This window comes from Balaenoptera physalus (assembly GCF_965194825.1).
Source record: "Balaenoptera physalus genome assembly, chromosome: 3".
Classification (NCBI taxonomy): Eukaryota; Metazoa; Chordata; class Mammalia; order Artiodactyla; family Balaenopteridae; genus Balaenoptera; species Balaenoptera physalus.
This window is the reverse complement of record NC_138890.1, coordinates 5,666,081-5,683,021: the sequence shown is the minus strand read 5'-3', so window position 1 is coordinate 5,683,021 and position 16,941 is coordinate 5,666,081. Positions and strand designations below refer to the sequence as shown.

Below are 16,941 nucleotides of genomic sequence, written 5' to 3'. Positions count from 1 at the left end.
CTCCCTGATCTTAGGCTTCCATTCCGCATCCCCTCCACTCCACTCTCAATCCAGCAGCCAGAAGCATCTTCAAAAAATAATTCATATCAGTCCTCTGTCAGAACCTGCTGGTAGCTTCCCATTTCTCTGGGATGACAAGCAAACTCCCCACTTCAGTCTACCAGGGCCTTCTGTTCTGGCCCCGCCTAACTCCTCCCCTAGGTCATCTCTCAGCGGCCTCAGGGCCTTTGCACAATCTTGCCCTAGAGCATAAAGGTTAAGAACTTAGGCTCTGGAAGGCAGACAATTTGGGTTTAAATCTAGGTGCTCCCAACCACCACTTCTGGGTCTTCCAAAAAGTCCCTTAAACTCCATGTGCCTCAGTGTCTTCATTTGCAAAATGGGAATACTCATAGTTACCTGCCTCATGGAGCTGCTGAGAGAATTAAATGAGAAAATGCTAGAGCATAGCACAAGCCTGGGCAAACAGTACTGATGATTAAATTAGAGGTTATTGGGATTATAAAGTCCTTCCTTGGGAAGGCTGTCCGCCATCTAAATCAGAAGTCTTGTTATGCTTCTTGTTGAATGTACCATACTCTCTAATTACTTTTTAAATGTTTCTGAACTCGGTCTCTGAGCTCTGTGAGGGCCAAGGCCATGCTTATCTTGCTCCCTGCTGAGACCCAAGCAATCAACAGATGTTTGTTGAATGCATAAATGAGTGACCTCCTTTGTCCCGTGGTGTACCTGCAACGTGGGCTTTGAAGGGCAAGGGGTAAGTTAGGGGAGCAGACGGGGCAGGGCCGCCCACATGGTTTCATATCAGCCTCCACTATCAGCCTGCTAGACGGTCAACATGCCAGAAATCCCACCATTCCTGGGAAAGCCAACTCCAAAACGAAGGGAGTTAGACCACCCACAGGATAAGTCTGCCCCTGACTGGGGTGGCCAGGTCTCGGGGAGCAGAGTGGCAACTGCTGGGATGGACCAGTGTGAGACCTTGTCGGGGAAGCTAGGAAGCCTGGAGGATATTGTGGTGGGAGCCAGGACATTGAGGTTCTATTTGTATGTTTGGCTCTGGCCATACCCTCCCATCTCCAGAAGAAGAGGCTGTGCATTAGAGAAAAAACAGCAACAGGAGAACCACAACACAGAGCCAGGAGGAGTGGGAGGATTTTACTAACTGCACAACACACAACTTTCCCAGGCCCCTGCGGGTGCCAGCATGCCCTTCAGCCATCAGGCCCCAGCAGTGCCCCTTGCTCCTGCACCCACTCGGGACTCTCGCCGGTAGGGAGGACTGGGCTGACAGTATCATGGGTGGGAGAGCCGGGGTCAGGGTGGGACTCAGAGCTGGGGTCAGGGCTGGGCGCGGGATCCGGGTCGGGGCTGGGACCAGATCTGTGACCAGGGCTGGCCACAAGGTCGGAATTGGCATTGTGACCAGGCTCAGGGTCAGAAGATTTGACAGAATCAGGGGTGGGGGTAGAACCAGAGCCAGGGATGGGTTTGGGGCTGGGATTGGGGGGGGAGCCCAGCGCAGAGCCAGGGTCAGGGTCAAGACCAGAGCTGGGGCCGGGGCTGAGGCCCAGGCCTGAACCCAGCACAGAGACAGCATCAGGACCCAGAAGGGAGACCTGCCCCGGCCTCAACATCGAAGCGGGGCTGAGGCCCAAACCGGCGGCGGCCGCAGCAGCTGCAGCGGCCGCACCCTCATGCACCCGCTTGTGCTTAGTGAGGCTGGAGGCTTGGCCAAAGGCCTTGCCGCAGAGCTGGCAGCGGTAGGGGCGCTCGCCCGAATGCACGTGCAGGTGCTGCAGCAGCGCCGAACTCTGCCCAAAGGCCTTGGAGCAGTGGGGGCAGGCGTAGGGCCGTTCGCCGGTGTGGATGCGCAGGTGATGCTGAAGGTTGGAACTCTGGCCGAAGGCCTTGCCGCAGTGCGGACAGCGGTAGGGGCGCTCGGCCGTGTGTGTGCGCTGGTGCTGCAGCAGCGCGGAGCTCTGGCCGAAGGCCTTGCCGCACTGCGGGCACGGGTACGGCCGCTCACCCGTGTGCGTGCGCAGGTGCTTCAGCAGCGCCGAGCCCTGCCCGAAGCCCTTGGCGCACACCGGGCACTTGTGCGGCCGCGGGCCGCCGTGCGTGCGCAGGTGCTGCGCCAGCAGCGAACCGTGCCCGAAGGCTTTGCCGCACACGGGGCAGTGGTGCGGCTTCTCGCCGCTGTGGCTGCTGCGGTGCTTGAGCAGCGTGGAGCGCCAGCCAAAGGCCTTGCCGCACGCTGCGCACTGGTAGGGCCGCGCGCCCGTGTGGATGCCGCGGTGCTGGGCCAGCGTGGCGCCGTGGCTGAACGACTTGCCGCAGTCGGGGCAGCGGTAAGGCTTCTCGCCGCTGTGGGTGCGGCGGTGCTGGCTCAGACCCGAGCTGCGGCGGAAGGCTCGCCCGCAATCCGGGCAGGAGAAGGGCCGGGGCGGGCTGGCAGGTGCAGGGAGCACCGCGGGGCCGGCGGCCAGGACCTCGGGGGTGGCAGTGAGGTCGGACGAGAGGGGGTCCAGGTCTGGGGTGGCAGCAGGACTGAGGGTGTCGCTGTTAGGGTCGAGAACCAGGGGGACGGGGCCGATGACGTCTGGGTCGTCAAAACTTGAAGACATGGGGTCGAGATCTTGGGGATCCGAGTCACGGATCCCCGAGATGGAGCTCGGTGCTTCCACATCGGGATCCAGATCCTCGGAGACAGGCTCCAGATCTTCATAGCTGGGGTCCACATCTTCAGAGACAGTGTTGAGGTCTTCCGGCTCAGGCTCTGGGTTTTCAGAAACTGGGTCCAGCTCTTCCCTCTTGGGGTCTAGGTCTTCTGAGTCGGAGTCAAGCTCTTCATAATTGGGCCTCGGGCCTTTGTGGCCTGGGTTCCTCACTAGGACGGACCGCCGCATCCCCAGTGTGGAAGTGCTGGCTGCTTCCGGGGCAGGATCTACAGAGTGAGGGCAGAAGGTGAGTGGAGGTAGGTTCTGGGGAACCGGGGGTCTCTTTTGGAGCCTGAGCAGGGAAGGGAGAGGGGGCCAGACCATGCCCCAGATCCCACTCCGGGGCACACACATGGATCGTTCTCTTGTCTTGTACTGCAGGGAGATTTTGCACTCGCCCCCGCCAGGGCAGGGAGAAGAGGGACCCTGGTGGGACATGGCTGGGGGGGAGGGAACTCCCTTCTCAGCCCCACACCTGGATAGAAGTCGTGGGACCCAGCACTAGAGGTCTCCAGTACCCAGCTCCATGGCTCTGCCCCTCTCTCCATCCTGGGCTCCTCCTCTCGTGGGCAGCTTGGGTCCTGTGGGGGAGAGAGAGTCTAGATACCTATCCCCTTGACCATGGCCCCTTCATGGGGAAGAGGGTGGGTGTCTGGGTTCCCGTGCTTTCCGCTAAGTACATGGCCTGAATTCCAGTCCCATAGTTGGGGGTGGCATGTTTGGGGGTTCCTAGTAGGGAGGGCGACCCCTGGCTCACCTCCTAGAGAAGCATCCTGACCTCTGAAGCCTCTATCTGGGGGATGAGTGGGGCGGGGGCAAACAATAACTGGTACTCCTCACTGGGGGAGCGCAGAAAGACCCCTGGCTTGCTTCCTGGGGAAGAGACAACGTGAATTCCAAACCTTACAATTCTGGGGTAGGACTGAGTCAAAACACCTGTATTCTATCTTAGATAGAAGATCCTGAACGCAGATTTCTAAAGCTAGAGTGAGTGTGGGGATATAATATGTGGGACCCCTGGAGGGAGCAGGGAGACCCATGGATCCATTAGCCAGGAGGGTAGGGACAGGTGTCGGTGTACCTGTTTGCCCGAGTAGATAGAAGATCCTGAATTCTAACCCCTAGCTGGGGTGGGCAAAATAATACCTGGGGCTCCTCTTGGATTACTGGAGGGACCCTGGGCCATCTCCTAGGAAGGGGAGATTCCTGAGCGACTGACCCCACGACTGACGTACGGGAATGGGCGTTAGGAACTTTGGTCCCCTCCTGGAAGAAACATCCTGAATTCTAGCTCCGTGGCTAGAGGTAGGGAGGGGGGCAGAGAAACAAGCTGGGAAGCTCCGCTTCAGGGGAGCAGGAGGAACTCAGGATTACCTGAAGGGGAGGTGATGCCCAGCACATGGCTAGGCCTTGGGGAGAAAACAACAAATAGATCTATTCCTGGGAGACAGGGGAGGACCTTTGGCTCTCCTTCTGGGGAGGGGGACCTCCCGAGCCACAACCCCAGAGCTGGGAGTGGGTACGCAAACAGAGAGGCCTGAGTTCCTAATTCACCTCCTTAAATTCCACGATGGAGGGTCAGGGGACAGTGCTGAGTCCCCTCCTGGATTCCCAGGGGGCAGGGGGACCCTTAGATTGGCTCCTTAATTCCCATCTCTGAGCTGCAAGCTGGGAGGAGAAATAACTGGGGTCCTTCTCTGAGTTCCTCGGGGGCAGGTGGAACCCTGGATCACCTCCTGGGGAAGGGGCTTCCAGAACTCTGGACCCCAAGACTGGAGAGTGAGGGGAACAATAACTGGGGTCCTGAGGGAGGGAGGGAACCCCTGGATCCCCCTCTTGAGGATGGGCCTCCTGAACTCCCTACCCCAGGCTGAAGGGTGAGGAGAACAATACCTGGGGCCACTTTTGGGTTCCTGGGGTGGGGGGTCTGGATCGCCTCCAGGGGAGGCGGGCGTCCTGGACTCCCGCCCCCACCCCAACTAAGGGGTTCTCTACCCCCCCCACCCCCGCCATACCTCCCGATTGACGGCGCCCAGCTCGGGCCGGGCCCTCCCCCGGGGCCGCAGCGGCGGAACCGGCGCGCTAGGCCCGCGGGTCGCGCGGCCCCCTCCCATCGCGCCGGCGTCTCTGCTCTCCCGGGCCGGGGCTGGCGGAGCGCGAGGCGAGGGAGGGGGGTGGACAGAGGTCGCCCAGGGCCGCGCCCCGAGCCGGGGCCCCCCGTCCGCCCGCCCCCCTCACCCCCGCCCCATCGCGGCCGCCGCCCGCCCGACCAGCTCACGGGGACACTCACCCGGCGCCCCTCGCCCCAGCCCGGCCCGCCGCGCCCGCCGGCGCCCCCGGGGCCCGCAGGAAGCCCCCCGCCCGCCAGCCCCGCCGGCGGCCCCCTCGGCCCTGCGGCCCCGCCAAGCGCTCCCAGGGAGCGAGAGGGGCCGGCCGAGGGCCGCAGCGGGAGCTGCTGGGACTTGTAGTTCGCCCGCGTCTGCCTCGGCCGTCGCCATCGCTGCCCCCGCCTCCCCCCGGGCCAGCCTTTGTCCCGGCCCGGCCACCCGGCCGCGCGGCCGCGCCTTTGTCTGCGCCGCGCCCCGCCCGCGCTGTCCCCGCCGCGGCCTCTCCTCTTCTGCGTCTCTCTCAGCCGCTCTCGATCCCTCTCCGCCTCTTCCTCTCTCTCTCTGTTCCTGCTCTGTCGCTCTGTCCCTCTATTTCTATGTCTCTCTCCATTTCAATCTCTTTGCCTCTCTTGCCCTCACTTTTTCTACCTCTGTCCCTCTGTGTCTCTATCCTCTTCTCTCTCCCTGTCTCTGCCTCCTGCCCGGGTCTCTGACTCTCTCTGGTTTCAAGAAACACCGAACATTCTCTCTCTGTCTTGCAGACTGGCAACGCACATCAGCATAGTCAAGACGCTGAGAATTTACAAACTTGTGTATCTTTGCTCAGTCCAGCATTTCCCTCTAAGACTCCTCCTCCAAGGAAAAGAGTTGGGGATACTGAGTGTTTCCTCCTCCTCCTCCCTGGTCACGCACCGCTGTCACTGGTGGACTCCCCGTGCCTGATGCCCCTTCTGAAGCCTAGACCAGATCTGGGAAGCACTCTGGGCAGACTTTACCTGGAGACACAGATCCCTGTGAAGAGGGTGTGAAATACAGCCCCGGCAGCTGGCAGCTGGGCTGTGTGATGTTCTTCCCTGAACATAAACAACGATCCCAGAATATAAACAATGATCACACAAGGCCGCTCTGTGACCGCGTCTGAGCCGAGATAGACACAAGGACACTCTGCAACCACAAAAATGAATACACACACACCCCCTCCCCCCCCCCCCCAACTAACTCAGATGACCGCCGCTTCTTCCCAATGACTGCCCCATGTTCATCCTCCCACTTCTGAGATAAGAATCACCAAAATACCCAGTCCTAGTCGCCGATCTGCTCCCTGCTTCCTGACAGCACCAGGCTAGAATTGCTTCTACTCTCCTCTTCTTAAAATTACCCAGCACAAGCCTGAATCCTATAAGATGCCCTCCTGTCCCCCAACTCTTCTGGAGATGCCCCATGGTTCCCCGCTATGGGATCTTCCTTGCTGCACAAGCTAAAAAAATTTTTTTGACTACAGGTGTGCTTCTGATGGTCTTTGGCTGGTGAATTTTGACAACACCTACCCTTGCATGCAAATCAGGCCTCCAGGAGACTTCGCTCTTCCTTCCAGAACCTTCTAGATCTGGGCTGAACTTATGGCCTGAGACCTGCTTTCCAGCTCTCTGTGGAGAAGCCAGCAGCAGATCTGAGAGACTTGAGACTGCAATTGGATTATGTTGCTTGTTCTTCATCCTGCTGGATGATCCCATTACAAATAATACTTGTAATGACAGCTGTCATTTCAGTCTGCCCAGTATGTCTCTCAGCACCTTGCTTTCCCTTTGTGGAGCCCCCTCCACTACTCCAGATGGACCCGCGCCTAACACAGCCCCCCCAGTACCATGCGATCTAAACATACCAACCCGAGAACCCCACCCCCTGGCCACAATGAGGTCTGGGACGAAGCCATGAAGTTGGAGAATCTCTTTCTTCCTTTGGGATCATGAGCTGTTTATAGGCTTCATTCTGCCTGCACCCACCTTCCTCAGTTGTCTGGAAGAACAGTCTGCAGACTGAAGCCAATCTATACCAGGATGTAGAGGTGAGAGACAGAGAGAAAGCTCTAGCTATATTGGTGAGCTCTTGGACATAGCCATACCTGAAGCCGGAAACCCACAGTCTTTTCAATATCACGAGCCAACAAATTTCCTGAGTATTTGAGCTAGTTTAGTGGGTTTCTGTCTCTTGCAGTCATGACAGTCTTGACTAATTTAGACATGATTTCCAGAAAAGGGAAAGGTATTGAAGGAAATAACTTAAAATGTGAAATTGGCTGAACAAAGGTGAAGTAGAGGGCCAGGGCCACCTTGACATATATATTCATTATAATGTGAATAGGGCTTCAAGATTTGTGCAGTGCACAACCTCCCCAGATATATGTGGCAGCCCTGTAAAAGGGCCTTGCTCAGGAAACCAGAAATCTGTTATGTTGAAGAAAAATAGCCGATTAAATTGTTGCCTATTTTATCCTCGCACTCTGTGTGTCACCTGAGACTGTGGCTCGAGCAGCTTTGGAGGAAAATATCAGCATGTTGGAACATGTGAGAGCTTTCATGAAGTCTTCGGCAAGGTCTTATAAGATAGACACAAGCTACCTCTATGTGCTCCTTCTTTTTTTAATAATTTTATTTATATTTATTTATTTGGCTGCACTGGGTCTTTACGGCTGCACATGGGCAGTACTCTTTGTCACGGTGCATGGGCTTCTCATTGCGGTGGCTTCTCTTGTTGTGGAGCACGAGCTCTAGGTGTGCAGGCTTCAGTAGTTGTGGCTCGCGGGCTGTAGAGCACAGGCTCAGTAGTTGTGGCACCGGGGCTTAGTTGCTCCGCAGCATGTGGGGTCTTTCTGGACCAGGGTTCGAACCTGTGTCCCCTGCCTTGTCAGGCAGATTCTTAACCACTGTGCTGCCAGGGAAGTCCCTATGAGCACCTTCTTAAAGCAGAGTCTAGCACCTGCTCAATTTTGTGAGATTGCTAGGGCTGAATTCTCTGCCCCAAGCTAAAAGAGGAAGTTAGTACTGAGATGGGGAGATAAGATTGGGCTTATCAGAGATCTGGTGGGCTCTTAATGCCTCAGCCTTTCAAGCATTGAACACTGAACACTGCCTGTCTATAAAGGCACAATTACCCTCATTGGGAAGAGCCTATTGGCTGAGTCTTTCTGCCCTCTAGATTGTAACCTGGGGCAAGATAGATGCTATGGGGCTGGGCAGGCACAGGTCTGTTGCTAGGAGACAGGATCCAGCAAGATTGGGCTCCAGACTCCAAGATCCTGGTGAGGTTTGGGGAACCAAATCACCCAGGCATCCAATTACAGCATTCCATCCCTCTGGGCACAGTGATTGGTTCACAGCTGGACATATGACTCAAATGGGCCAGTCGGAGGGTTGTTAAATTCTAACGTGAGGAGTTGCGGGGAAGACCTTCACTCCTTCCTTTGGGGCTTTAATCATTAGGATTTGGGTTTTGTTTTGTATTGTTTTTGCTTTTGTTTTTTGCCACTGCTTGGACTGAGAGGGGGCAAGGGAGAGAGCATGCCTGATGAGGAATTAGCAGCCTTGATGTTAGACCTAATTACAGACTTTCTTGTTTCTAAGTCAATAAAATCCCTTTCTGCTTGAGCAGATACAGCTGGGTTTCTGACACTTGCAACAAAAATACCCAAGACATTAACAAAATTTAGGCACTGTTCATTGAGCTGCTGCCAAGTGCGAGGCCCTGTTTTAAGAATGGTATATGCGGGCTTCCCTGTTGGTGCAGTTGTTAAGAATCCGCCTGCCAATGCAGGGGACACGGGTTTGAGCCCTGGTCCAGGAAGATCCCACATGCCGTGGAGCAACTAAGCCCATGCGCCACAGCTACTGAGCCTGTGTTCTAGAGCCCGCGAGCCACAACTACTGAAGCCCACGTGCCTAGAGCCTGTGCTCCACAAGAGAAGCCACCGCAATGAGAAGCCTGCACACTGTAATGAAGAGTGGCCCCCGCTCGCTGCAACTAGAGAAAGCCTGCGCGCAGCAACGAAGACCCAACGCAGCCAAAATAAAATAAATAAATAAATAAATTTATATATATATATATATATATATAAAAGAATGGTACACGCACATTTTATTTACTCCTTGTAACCACCCCATGAAGGAGGAACTGTTGCCATCCCCATTTTACAGATGAGGAAAGTGAGGGTCAGAGCATGAAATCATTTGCCTAGGGACAGAAAAAGACAAGTCTGCTGCTTAGCAATGATTACCATTGACAAAATGTTTTCCTTTAAAAATTAATCTGTTTTCCCATGTTCAATCCTATTTTACTCATCTTATTTCATAAGTCTTTTTAGTTTTTGTAGTTCATATGAAATGCCTTTTCTGGGGGGTAAGTGGGATATAGGAGGGATAGACATAAATCCATAGAATACATTCAGAATCATCATAATGTAGTGTCTTTCTGTACTGAAGACATCTTGAGTAAAGTTTTTGTTTTTTCCTGGCAACCCATCCTGGGGCTGGTCAGTTCCATTGTTAGAAAATGCTTCAAGTTGTGCTGAAAACTGCTTCCTTGTAACTCCTACCCATTATTTCTCATCTGATGCCTCGGTTGTTTAAACCATTCCTAGAACCAGGCAGGAGTACACATAATCCTGCAACTGGAGCTACATGGAATCAAAGCAAGCTTTCTGAGCTTCCTGGCAGGCAAGGCAAAAAGGAAAAGCTTTTTGTACATATATAGTCTGGTAAACAAGCAGACCGGCTTTACCAGGAGAGCCTAATTTTATCCTAGGAATCATTGTAGGAAGGGTTTATTGCAGTGGTTCTCAACCAGGGGCAACTTTTCCCCGCAAGGGACATTTGGCAATGTCTGGAGACAGTTTTGGTTGTCACAACTGGGCGGGGGAGAATGAATGTGCTACTGGCATGTAGTGGGTAGAGCTCAGGGGTGACGACCCTACAATGCACAAGACAGCCTCCAACCGCAAAGAATGAGCCTATCCAGAATGTCAATAGTGCCGAGATTGAGAAAGCTTGTTTTATCATGAGGTAATTCAGACGAGTGTCATCTACATCATTAGTGGAAGCAAGCAGAAGAGGTGTTCTGCCTCTAGCAGACCCTCTCATGGTCAACATGGATACCATGACTGCAGCCAAAAGGTCCATCTTGTCCCCGTGGGACCCAAAACTGGACTCCTCTCCTTCCTCTGGAAATGACAAGCTGGTCTCACAGAATTGCTGCCCATGGGGAAAGGGCTCCCGGACAGGCTTGAGGTTGGCTCTTAGTGGCCCATTGGATTGGGGGCCTTGGTCTTTAAAAGTCTGTCTACAGGGTCAGGGAGCCGTGTTCATTCCCTGAAACTAGATTCTCAACAGCCTGCAGAGGCAGGGCCCAGGCACGGCCACCAAGGCCCATCTTATCGTTCCAGACAGATCTGGCTTCTTGGTGCTGATCTCATCAGACCCCAAGACTTTCAAGGTGGGGTGCTGTCCAAGGTACTAGTCCTTGACATACTTGATGTCCTTGACATACTTACCAGCTTCAAGGCTCCACCCCATACTCCTCCTTTCCACCCTTTTCATTCTGTCTCTGGCTGAACACCTATCCCCTTTGGCCTGATCACATCCTGATGACTTTTGTTGATTTGCCCCTGGAGCCAGCTGTGATCTGGGGGCCAGCTGCCCAGCTAGCCAGTGCACCAACCATTCAGCTTCCAGCCTCTGCTCACAATAGGGGACATTGCTGGGCCATTCTCAGCATGTCCACCCTTTCATGCCCCCTCTGAGCCTCACCCAGTCTCTCAGTGATTGAGCTCCATCCTACACCCTCCTTACCTTCATCCTTGGAAAGGAAGCTCTCCCTTCTTGACCCCCAGCCACGCACACTAACCAGTGTGTACATTTCTCATTTATAACAATCTAATGAGAGAGAGCTATTATTTATCTCCATTTTACAGATGAGCAAATAGAGGCTCAGAGGGGTCAAATGACTTGCCCAAGACTACTTTCCAGGACATGGAGGAGTCAGGATTTGCACTCTGTCCATTCAGCCCCAGGAGCCTACATTCTCAACCTCTCGCCACACTGCCTCCGTTCAACATTGCAACTCCATCCTCCCACACCATTCAGAACTTTTGGCAGCGAGAATTCCCTGGCGGTCCAGTGGTTAAGACTCGGTGCTTTCACTGACGTGGACCTGGGTTCAATCCCTGGTTGAGGAAGTAAGATCCCACAAGCCCTGTGGCACAGCCAAAAAAGAAAAAAGAAAAAGAACTTGTGGTATCACCTGAACACCTTACAAGCGTTGGACCACCAAGCTTTTGCACAAACTGAGATGGCCTCCCTGCCCAGAGTGGGATGACACCCAGGGTCTGCAGAAGATCAGGGCTTCTCCATGGAGTCATTCTCTCTTGTACGTTCTCTCACCAAGCCCACAGGCACCCTATCCTCTTTCATGGCTGATTGATGGAAAGTGGTGGGATGTTGCCAAAGTGGTGTTTATTGCTGGCTACGGCATGGGTAGGTAGGGGTCTGGGGGACCCGAGGGTCCACCTTCCCAGCCCCACAGCCCCACTGGCGAGGGGAGTCCAGGGGCACATGACTCTCCTGGAGGTCGTCCCATCTCAGCACTGCTGGACCCTGGTACTTGAAAGCAAACTCATCCTTGTTTAGGGTTGAGAAGAAGCGCTGTCTCCCCAACGGGGGCTCCAAGTGGCTATACTTGCACTGTGGAGTCAGGGTGGGGAGCCTCGCAGGGCAGCCTGGAGGATGGCTGGCCCACCCTGGCCCCCCTGTAGTTCCCGCACCACCTTGGCAACATCAATGAATGGGGAACGGCTCAGCGCAGTTTGGCTGATGATTGGGTCCTGGGGAGGTGGGCAAAAGGGAACCCCAGGTTGGGCTGACCCAGGATCTGGATGAGAAGCTGGAGAGAAAGCAGGTGGGCCCCTGGAATGACCCCAGGGCTGGGTTGACCCTAGGTGACTCTGAGCTAACCCTTGGCTTGGAGTATAACTGTGGGTGGTGATACGAAGATGACCCTGACATGACCCTGGGGCTGAGCTAGAGATGACCCGGGGCTGGGATGACATTAAGATGACCCTGAGCCTGGGGTGACCCTAGAGTGACCCTGAACGGACTTGACACTAACTCTGAGTCTGAGTTGATGGTATAATCTTCCTGAGATAACTCTACACTGATTTCGGGGGTTACCTGGTTAGAGAGATACCCCTTCCCCCTCCCTCACCCGCTGTGGCATCTCCTCAGTCATGGAGGCTGGAGCTGTTCCGTGTGGCTTCAGCATCTTCTGGTTCATGGTTAAAAAATCTGTTTCTGGAGATTTGGGAGGGGTGGCTGAGCTGAGGGGCTGAGGGAGGAAAGGCAGGGCCCAGGGGGAAGGGACACGGGAGACTAAGGATGGGGTAAGGGTTCAAGGGCGACGCCTGGGCTAGTGCATAAGTTGTCAGGGGAGGAGGACGGATTATGAGGCAGGAGGATGGGGCAGCCAGGGTAGGGCTGAGGACGCCAGGGGCGGGACAAGGGTAGACTAGCGAGGGTCGGGGCCTGCGGGGGAGGGGTGGGCAGGAAGAATAGGCTAGCTGGTCAGGGGGCGGAGCCAGAGTGTCGCAGAAGAGGAGGGGTAAGAGTCAGGAGAGAGCGGATATGGAGAGGGGCGGGGCCAGACCAGAGGGGCGGAGTCATGCAGCGGTGGGGCCATGACGGGGTGGGGGGTGGGCGTTGGGAGTCACGATCACGAGGGAGTGGGGTTGTTCAGGGTCAGAGTTGGTAATCTGGGCTCATGGGGTGGGATCTAGCCCTTCAGGAGGCGGAGCCAGACTAGGGCAGGGGGCGGGGCGGGATTGGCCGGGGGCGGGACCACAGCTGTGGCAAGGGCGGGGTTTCCGAGGTGGGGCCGCGCTCACCGCCTGTGCCCTGGGGCAGGTTGCTCTGCGGCGAGTGGAGGTTGAGCGCTTTCGGCGGCTTCTGCATCCCAGGGGCTAAATAGTCTGTGCCTATGGAGGTCTGGAAGAACTGTCCAAGAAGCGAAGGCTCCCCTAGGGTTATGTGACTCTGCAATTTCTCATGAGGCACGTGGCGGCTGGGTGGCTTGGTCGCGGGCAGCGGCTGTAGGACCACATGGCATCTGGGAAGCTCCGGTGTCAGGGATGTCCCATGGCCAGGACGGAGGGCAGAAGTGGGCGCTGTGTGACCTTGGACGGCTCACACTCTCTCTGGGGCCCACGTGATGGCGCTGGGAGTTGGTACTGTTATCTCAGTTTACAGGCAGAGCCACTGAGGTTTGGAGTGGTTAAGCAACTCACTCACGCAAACAGATCCAGGAGATCCCCGCACACATGTCAAGCTCCCTCCCACCTCAGGGCCTTTGCACTTGCTGTTATTCACTCTGCTTGGGAAGCCCTTTTCCCTGATGAGCCCTGCTGCCTTCATCCCCTTCCTGCTGACCTGGCCGAGGAAGAAGTGCGTGGAGGTGGTGAGGCTGCCCGGACCAGGGCACCCATTTCCTTCCAGGATGTGCGACTCCGGAGTCCGGTCGTGGTGAAGAACAAAAGGCTGTGCCAGTGGCAGAGTAGGTCCTGGGCAGCTCTGAGAGGCTGCTGTGGGAGCGAGGGGCGGGGCAGGCAGCAGGCTCTCACCTGGCTCCCGGGCATAGAAGTGTTCACCCTTGGCGGTCCTGTCGTGGAAGAGGCCATCTCCAGGTCGAATATTCACACAGTGGATGTGGGCTGAGGCCTGGGCCTTGTCATACCTGCAGATAAGGAGGTGGGAGAAGGAGGACCCATCCGATCTTGTCCCTTGCAACTCCCAGGAAAAAGGAGAGAGGGACAGGCTTTCTAACGGCCGAGCTGTGGGGTGCTAGTCGTGGGAAGTGTGGCATAATAGTGGGTCTTGCCTGTGGGTGATGGAGAATTCAAAGGCACAGCATTGGCCCTAGAGCCTCAGGTGACACATCCCACATGTCGTTGAGAGCCGTTTGCCCCATCTTAGTAGTAGGCCATGGTCCCTTCGTACCTGTCTGGGGGCAGAACCTGGGGCCTGTAGGCTTGTTTCTGCTCTGCACACATGGGCCCATAGCCAATCTTGAAGTCTCCCAGTTCTATGCTGGAGGAGGCCTGTGGGAGGACAGGGGTGGGAAGGGCAAGACCACCCAGCGCCCACCTCTGCTCCTCCCACCCCCACCCCCCCAGCAGCACCTCTGCTCCTCCCACCGCCCCCTCCCCACCAGCAGCACCAGCCCAGCCTCGATTTACCCTCTTACACGTCAAGGCAGGTGGGCCTGGAAGGGCCTGGAACTGTCTCTGGTAGGAGGTGCTGTCATCCTGTCTCCTGTGTTCCCACTCCAAAAATAATAAAAAATAATGAGAACAAGGGCGTTCCTTTGTGGCCTAGTGGTTAGGATTCTGGGCTTTCACCGCTGTGACCCAGGTTCAATCCCTGGTCGGGGAACTGAGATCCCGCAAGCCGCGTGGTGTGGCCAATAATAATAATAATAATGAAAACAAGAATAGCTACCAAGTTTTGAGCCCAGTACCTAGGTTAAGTGCTTTCCACCTCATTTGGGGGGCCGATATTATTCCCCCCCACTTGAAGCCTCCTTGAAGCTCAGAGAGGTCAAATAACCTGCCAGAAATAATAGAAATTCAGAACCAGGTGGAGTCAAAGCCAACTGACAATCCGTGAACCCAGCTTGGAGGGTCTCTGACCAGTGATGTCTACCAGAAGGTCCTCTGTGCCACAGAACTGGAAAATCATATGAATGACAGCGACCCTTTGTTGAGTGCTCAGTATCTGACAGGCGTCGTCTGCACTCGGGGCTCTTTCGGCTTCACCAGTAACTATAAAGTGGGGCCCTGTTGTTGCACCCACTTTGCAGATGAGTGAACTGAGGCTGGGAGAGGTCGACTTGCTCAGAGTCACACAACTACTAAGGTCGCAGGGCTGGGGTGGTGGTGGTGGGGAACACTTAGCAGATTTGTCTGACCCCAAAGCAGCTTTCATGACTTCGGGCCACCGCACAGCACCCTGGAGAGATTCGGGAGACATGCCCATTGTGTGGATGCAGAAACTGAGGCTCGAGGAGGTTCCAGTGTCTCAGTCTCTGCACTACTGACATTTGGGGCTGGATAATTCTTTACTGCGGGAAAGCTCTCCTGTGCGTGGTAGGATGTTCATCAGCATCCCTGGCCTCCAGCCGCTCCCTGACGGTACCACCTTCTCCCCCCACCCCCACGCCCAGTCGTGAAGACCAAAATATGATCCCCAGGCATTGCCAAATGTCCGCTGGGGTGGGCGCAGAATCCCCGCTCGCCATGAGAACCATTGTGTTGGGTAAATTGCCTAGGGTGCCCGGGCGCGCGCTCACCGAAGTGGCAGGAAGGCTCGTGGGGCTTCGGGCAAATGTCGTGGAGCGGAAAGAACTCCTGGTGCGCGGTGGGAGGGATGGGCAGCTTGGCTCGGTCGCGGGATGGCACCGAGTCGCGGTCGAAGACGAGGCGCGCGCCGCGGATCTGCTCGCTGGCGCGCTCCGGAAGCGCCGGCCAGCCGAAGTGGGCGCGCGCGGTGGAGAGGCCGGTGCGGGCGCGGGAGTCCGCGTGCGCGTGCAGGTTGCTGGCCTGCATGGCGAGCGTGCGCTCCCGTGCCAGCTCCCGCTCCTGCTCGCTCGACAGTAGCGGCGACGCGGGCGCATACGCGCAGTGCGTCTCCGACAGGAGCTCCAGGCCGGCCCAGCGCGCGTCCTGTTGGAAGAGGGACGCGCGGGGCGGCGGCTGGCACAGCGGCCCACGGGTAACGTTCCGGTAGGCGGGAAAATCCCGGTGCGACGTGGACTGCTTGGCGTCCACGTGCAGCCGCGGGTCGGGCCCCAGCGCAAAGTGCGAGGCCTTGAGGAATTCCAGCCAGGACATTGGGCACAGCAGGAGGGGTCCCGCGGCCATCGCGGGACGCAGCGCCACCTGTGAGGGCGCGGAGAAGGGACTGAGCAGGTGCCCGCGGGGTCAGTGCTGCCTTTTACTCCTTTCTCTGTGCCAGGCACTGGACATCATAATAAACAGGTGTAGGGGATTCCCTGGTGGCCTAGTGGTTAGGACTCCGGGCTTTCACTGTGGGGCTCGGGTTCAATCCCTGGTCAGGAAACTGAGATCTCACAAGCCGGTTGGCACGGCCAAAAAAAGAAAAAAGAAAAAAAAAGAAACAGGTGTAGCCCCTCTGCCTGCCCCCAGGGAAAGTAGAGCTATAAATCATCACTCGTATGGCACTTATAGTGTGCCAGGCACGGTTCCAGGCCCCCAGAGGGGGTCCATCATTAACAGACCAAGAGCTTTGCCTTTGTGGAGATGGTAATGGGGCCCAGAGGGGACAAACAGTAATGTATAAATGTAATCACATAACTTGCAGAGTCAGTTACAAGCTGATAAGTGCTGTGGGGAAAAAAGTCACACAGGGTAGAAGGATGGGGTTTCGGGTGGAAGGGTTGTAGTTTTGAATAGGGAAGGCATCACTGAGATGATAGTTGAGCAAAGACCTGGAAAGAGGGGCAGCGGGGCATTTGGGTATCTGGGGGTAAGAGCATTCTGGGCAGAAGAAACAGCAGGTGCAAAGGCCCTGAGGCTGGTGCAGAGAAATGGGACGAGCTGTAGAATTAACCACTGCATTTGACAGTTTGCTGCCGGAACCCACTCTCCTCACTCTCAGTCAGTTGTCAAGGCCATGGCTCTCCGCTCCTTCATGTCTGGGAACCCACTTCCGTCTCTCTGCCCAACCCTGGCCGCTGTCCCATCTCTGCCACACACCCCCTCACTGGTTTTCCTGCCCTCTGCAGTTGTCCCAGGTCCTGACTATTCCTTCTGTCCTCAAGCTGTTTGAGGTTTACACACCTCCTACTCATTTCTCTGGGCTTTTAGCTCCGGGCTCCCAGCACCCCACTTAGCCGACTGCGACTTTCTGGTCTTTGCTCAGAGCTGAGGTGTCTCCCTCACCCTCCTCTCTGCACCTTAGAGACTAGACCCTTGGATGCCACCAGCACCCCTGGCTCAGCCTCACCTCCTGCGGGAGGCCCTCCTGGATCACTTCAGCCCACAGCTATTTGCTCAT

General features: G+C 56.1%; 2 protein-coding genes across 3 annotated transcripts; both read right to left on the bottom strand.

Annotated features, from left to right (window-relative positions):
* Positions 1-1,139: 1,139 nt before the first annotated feature.
* ZNF358 (zinc finger protein 358) lies at positions 1,140-5,233 on the bottom strand. 2 transcript variants are annotated; one of them, XM_082455424.1, is made up of 3 exons: positions 4,736-4,955; positions 3,196-3,301; positions 1,140-2,947 (listed from the first exon to the last, which is right to left on the bottom strand). In XM_082455424.1, exons 1-3 carry the CDS (start codon positions 4,832-4,834, stop codon positions 1,215-1,217), a joined length of 1,938 nt encoding a protein of 645 aa, XP_082311550.1. In that variant the 5' UTR covers positions 4,835-4,955; the 3' UTR covers positions 1,140-1,214. The 2 variants fall into 2 exon arrangements, with proteins under 2 accessions (XP_082311550.1, XP_082311549.1); XM_082455423.1 differs by lacking the exons at positions 3,196-3,301; positions 4,736-4,955 and adding an exon at positions 5,011-5,233.
* SAXO5 (stabilizer of axonemal microtubules 5) lies at positions 3,272-15,839 on the bottom strand (the record flags this gene model as incomplete). The annotated part of the gene is made up of 10 exons (XM_082453976.1): positions 3,272-3,293; positions 3,467-3,593; positions 5,477-11,559; positions 12,080-12,165; positions 12,756-12,957; positions 13,297-13,600; positions 13,864-13,964; positions 14,103-14,237; positions 14,524-14,579; positions 15,215-15,839. Coding segments are annotated over 8 exons (1,737 nt in total), but the record flags the coding sequence as incomplete, so codon positions are not given.
* Between the last annotated feature and the right edge of the window lie 1,102 nt (positions 15,840-16,941).

Bases quoted from the DNA above. Each gene is read 5' to 3' on its own strand.
- ZNF358 (XM_082455423.1), bottom strand. From the start codon at position 5,218: ATGGCGACGGCCGAGGCAGACGCGGGCGAACTACAAGTCCCAGCAGCT. The intron at 2,948-5,010 runs GTGAGTGTCCCC...CTCACTCTGTAG, and splicing joins GCTGGGGCGAGGGGCGCCGG to ATCCTGCCCCGGAAGCAGCC.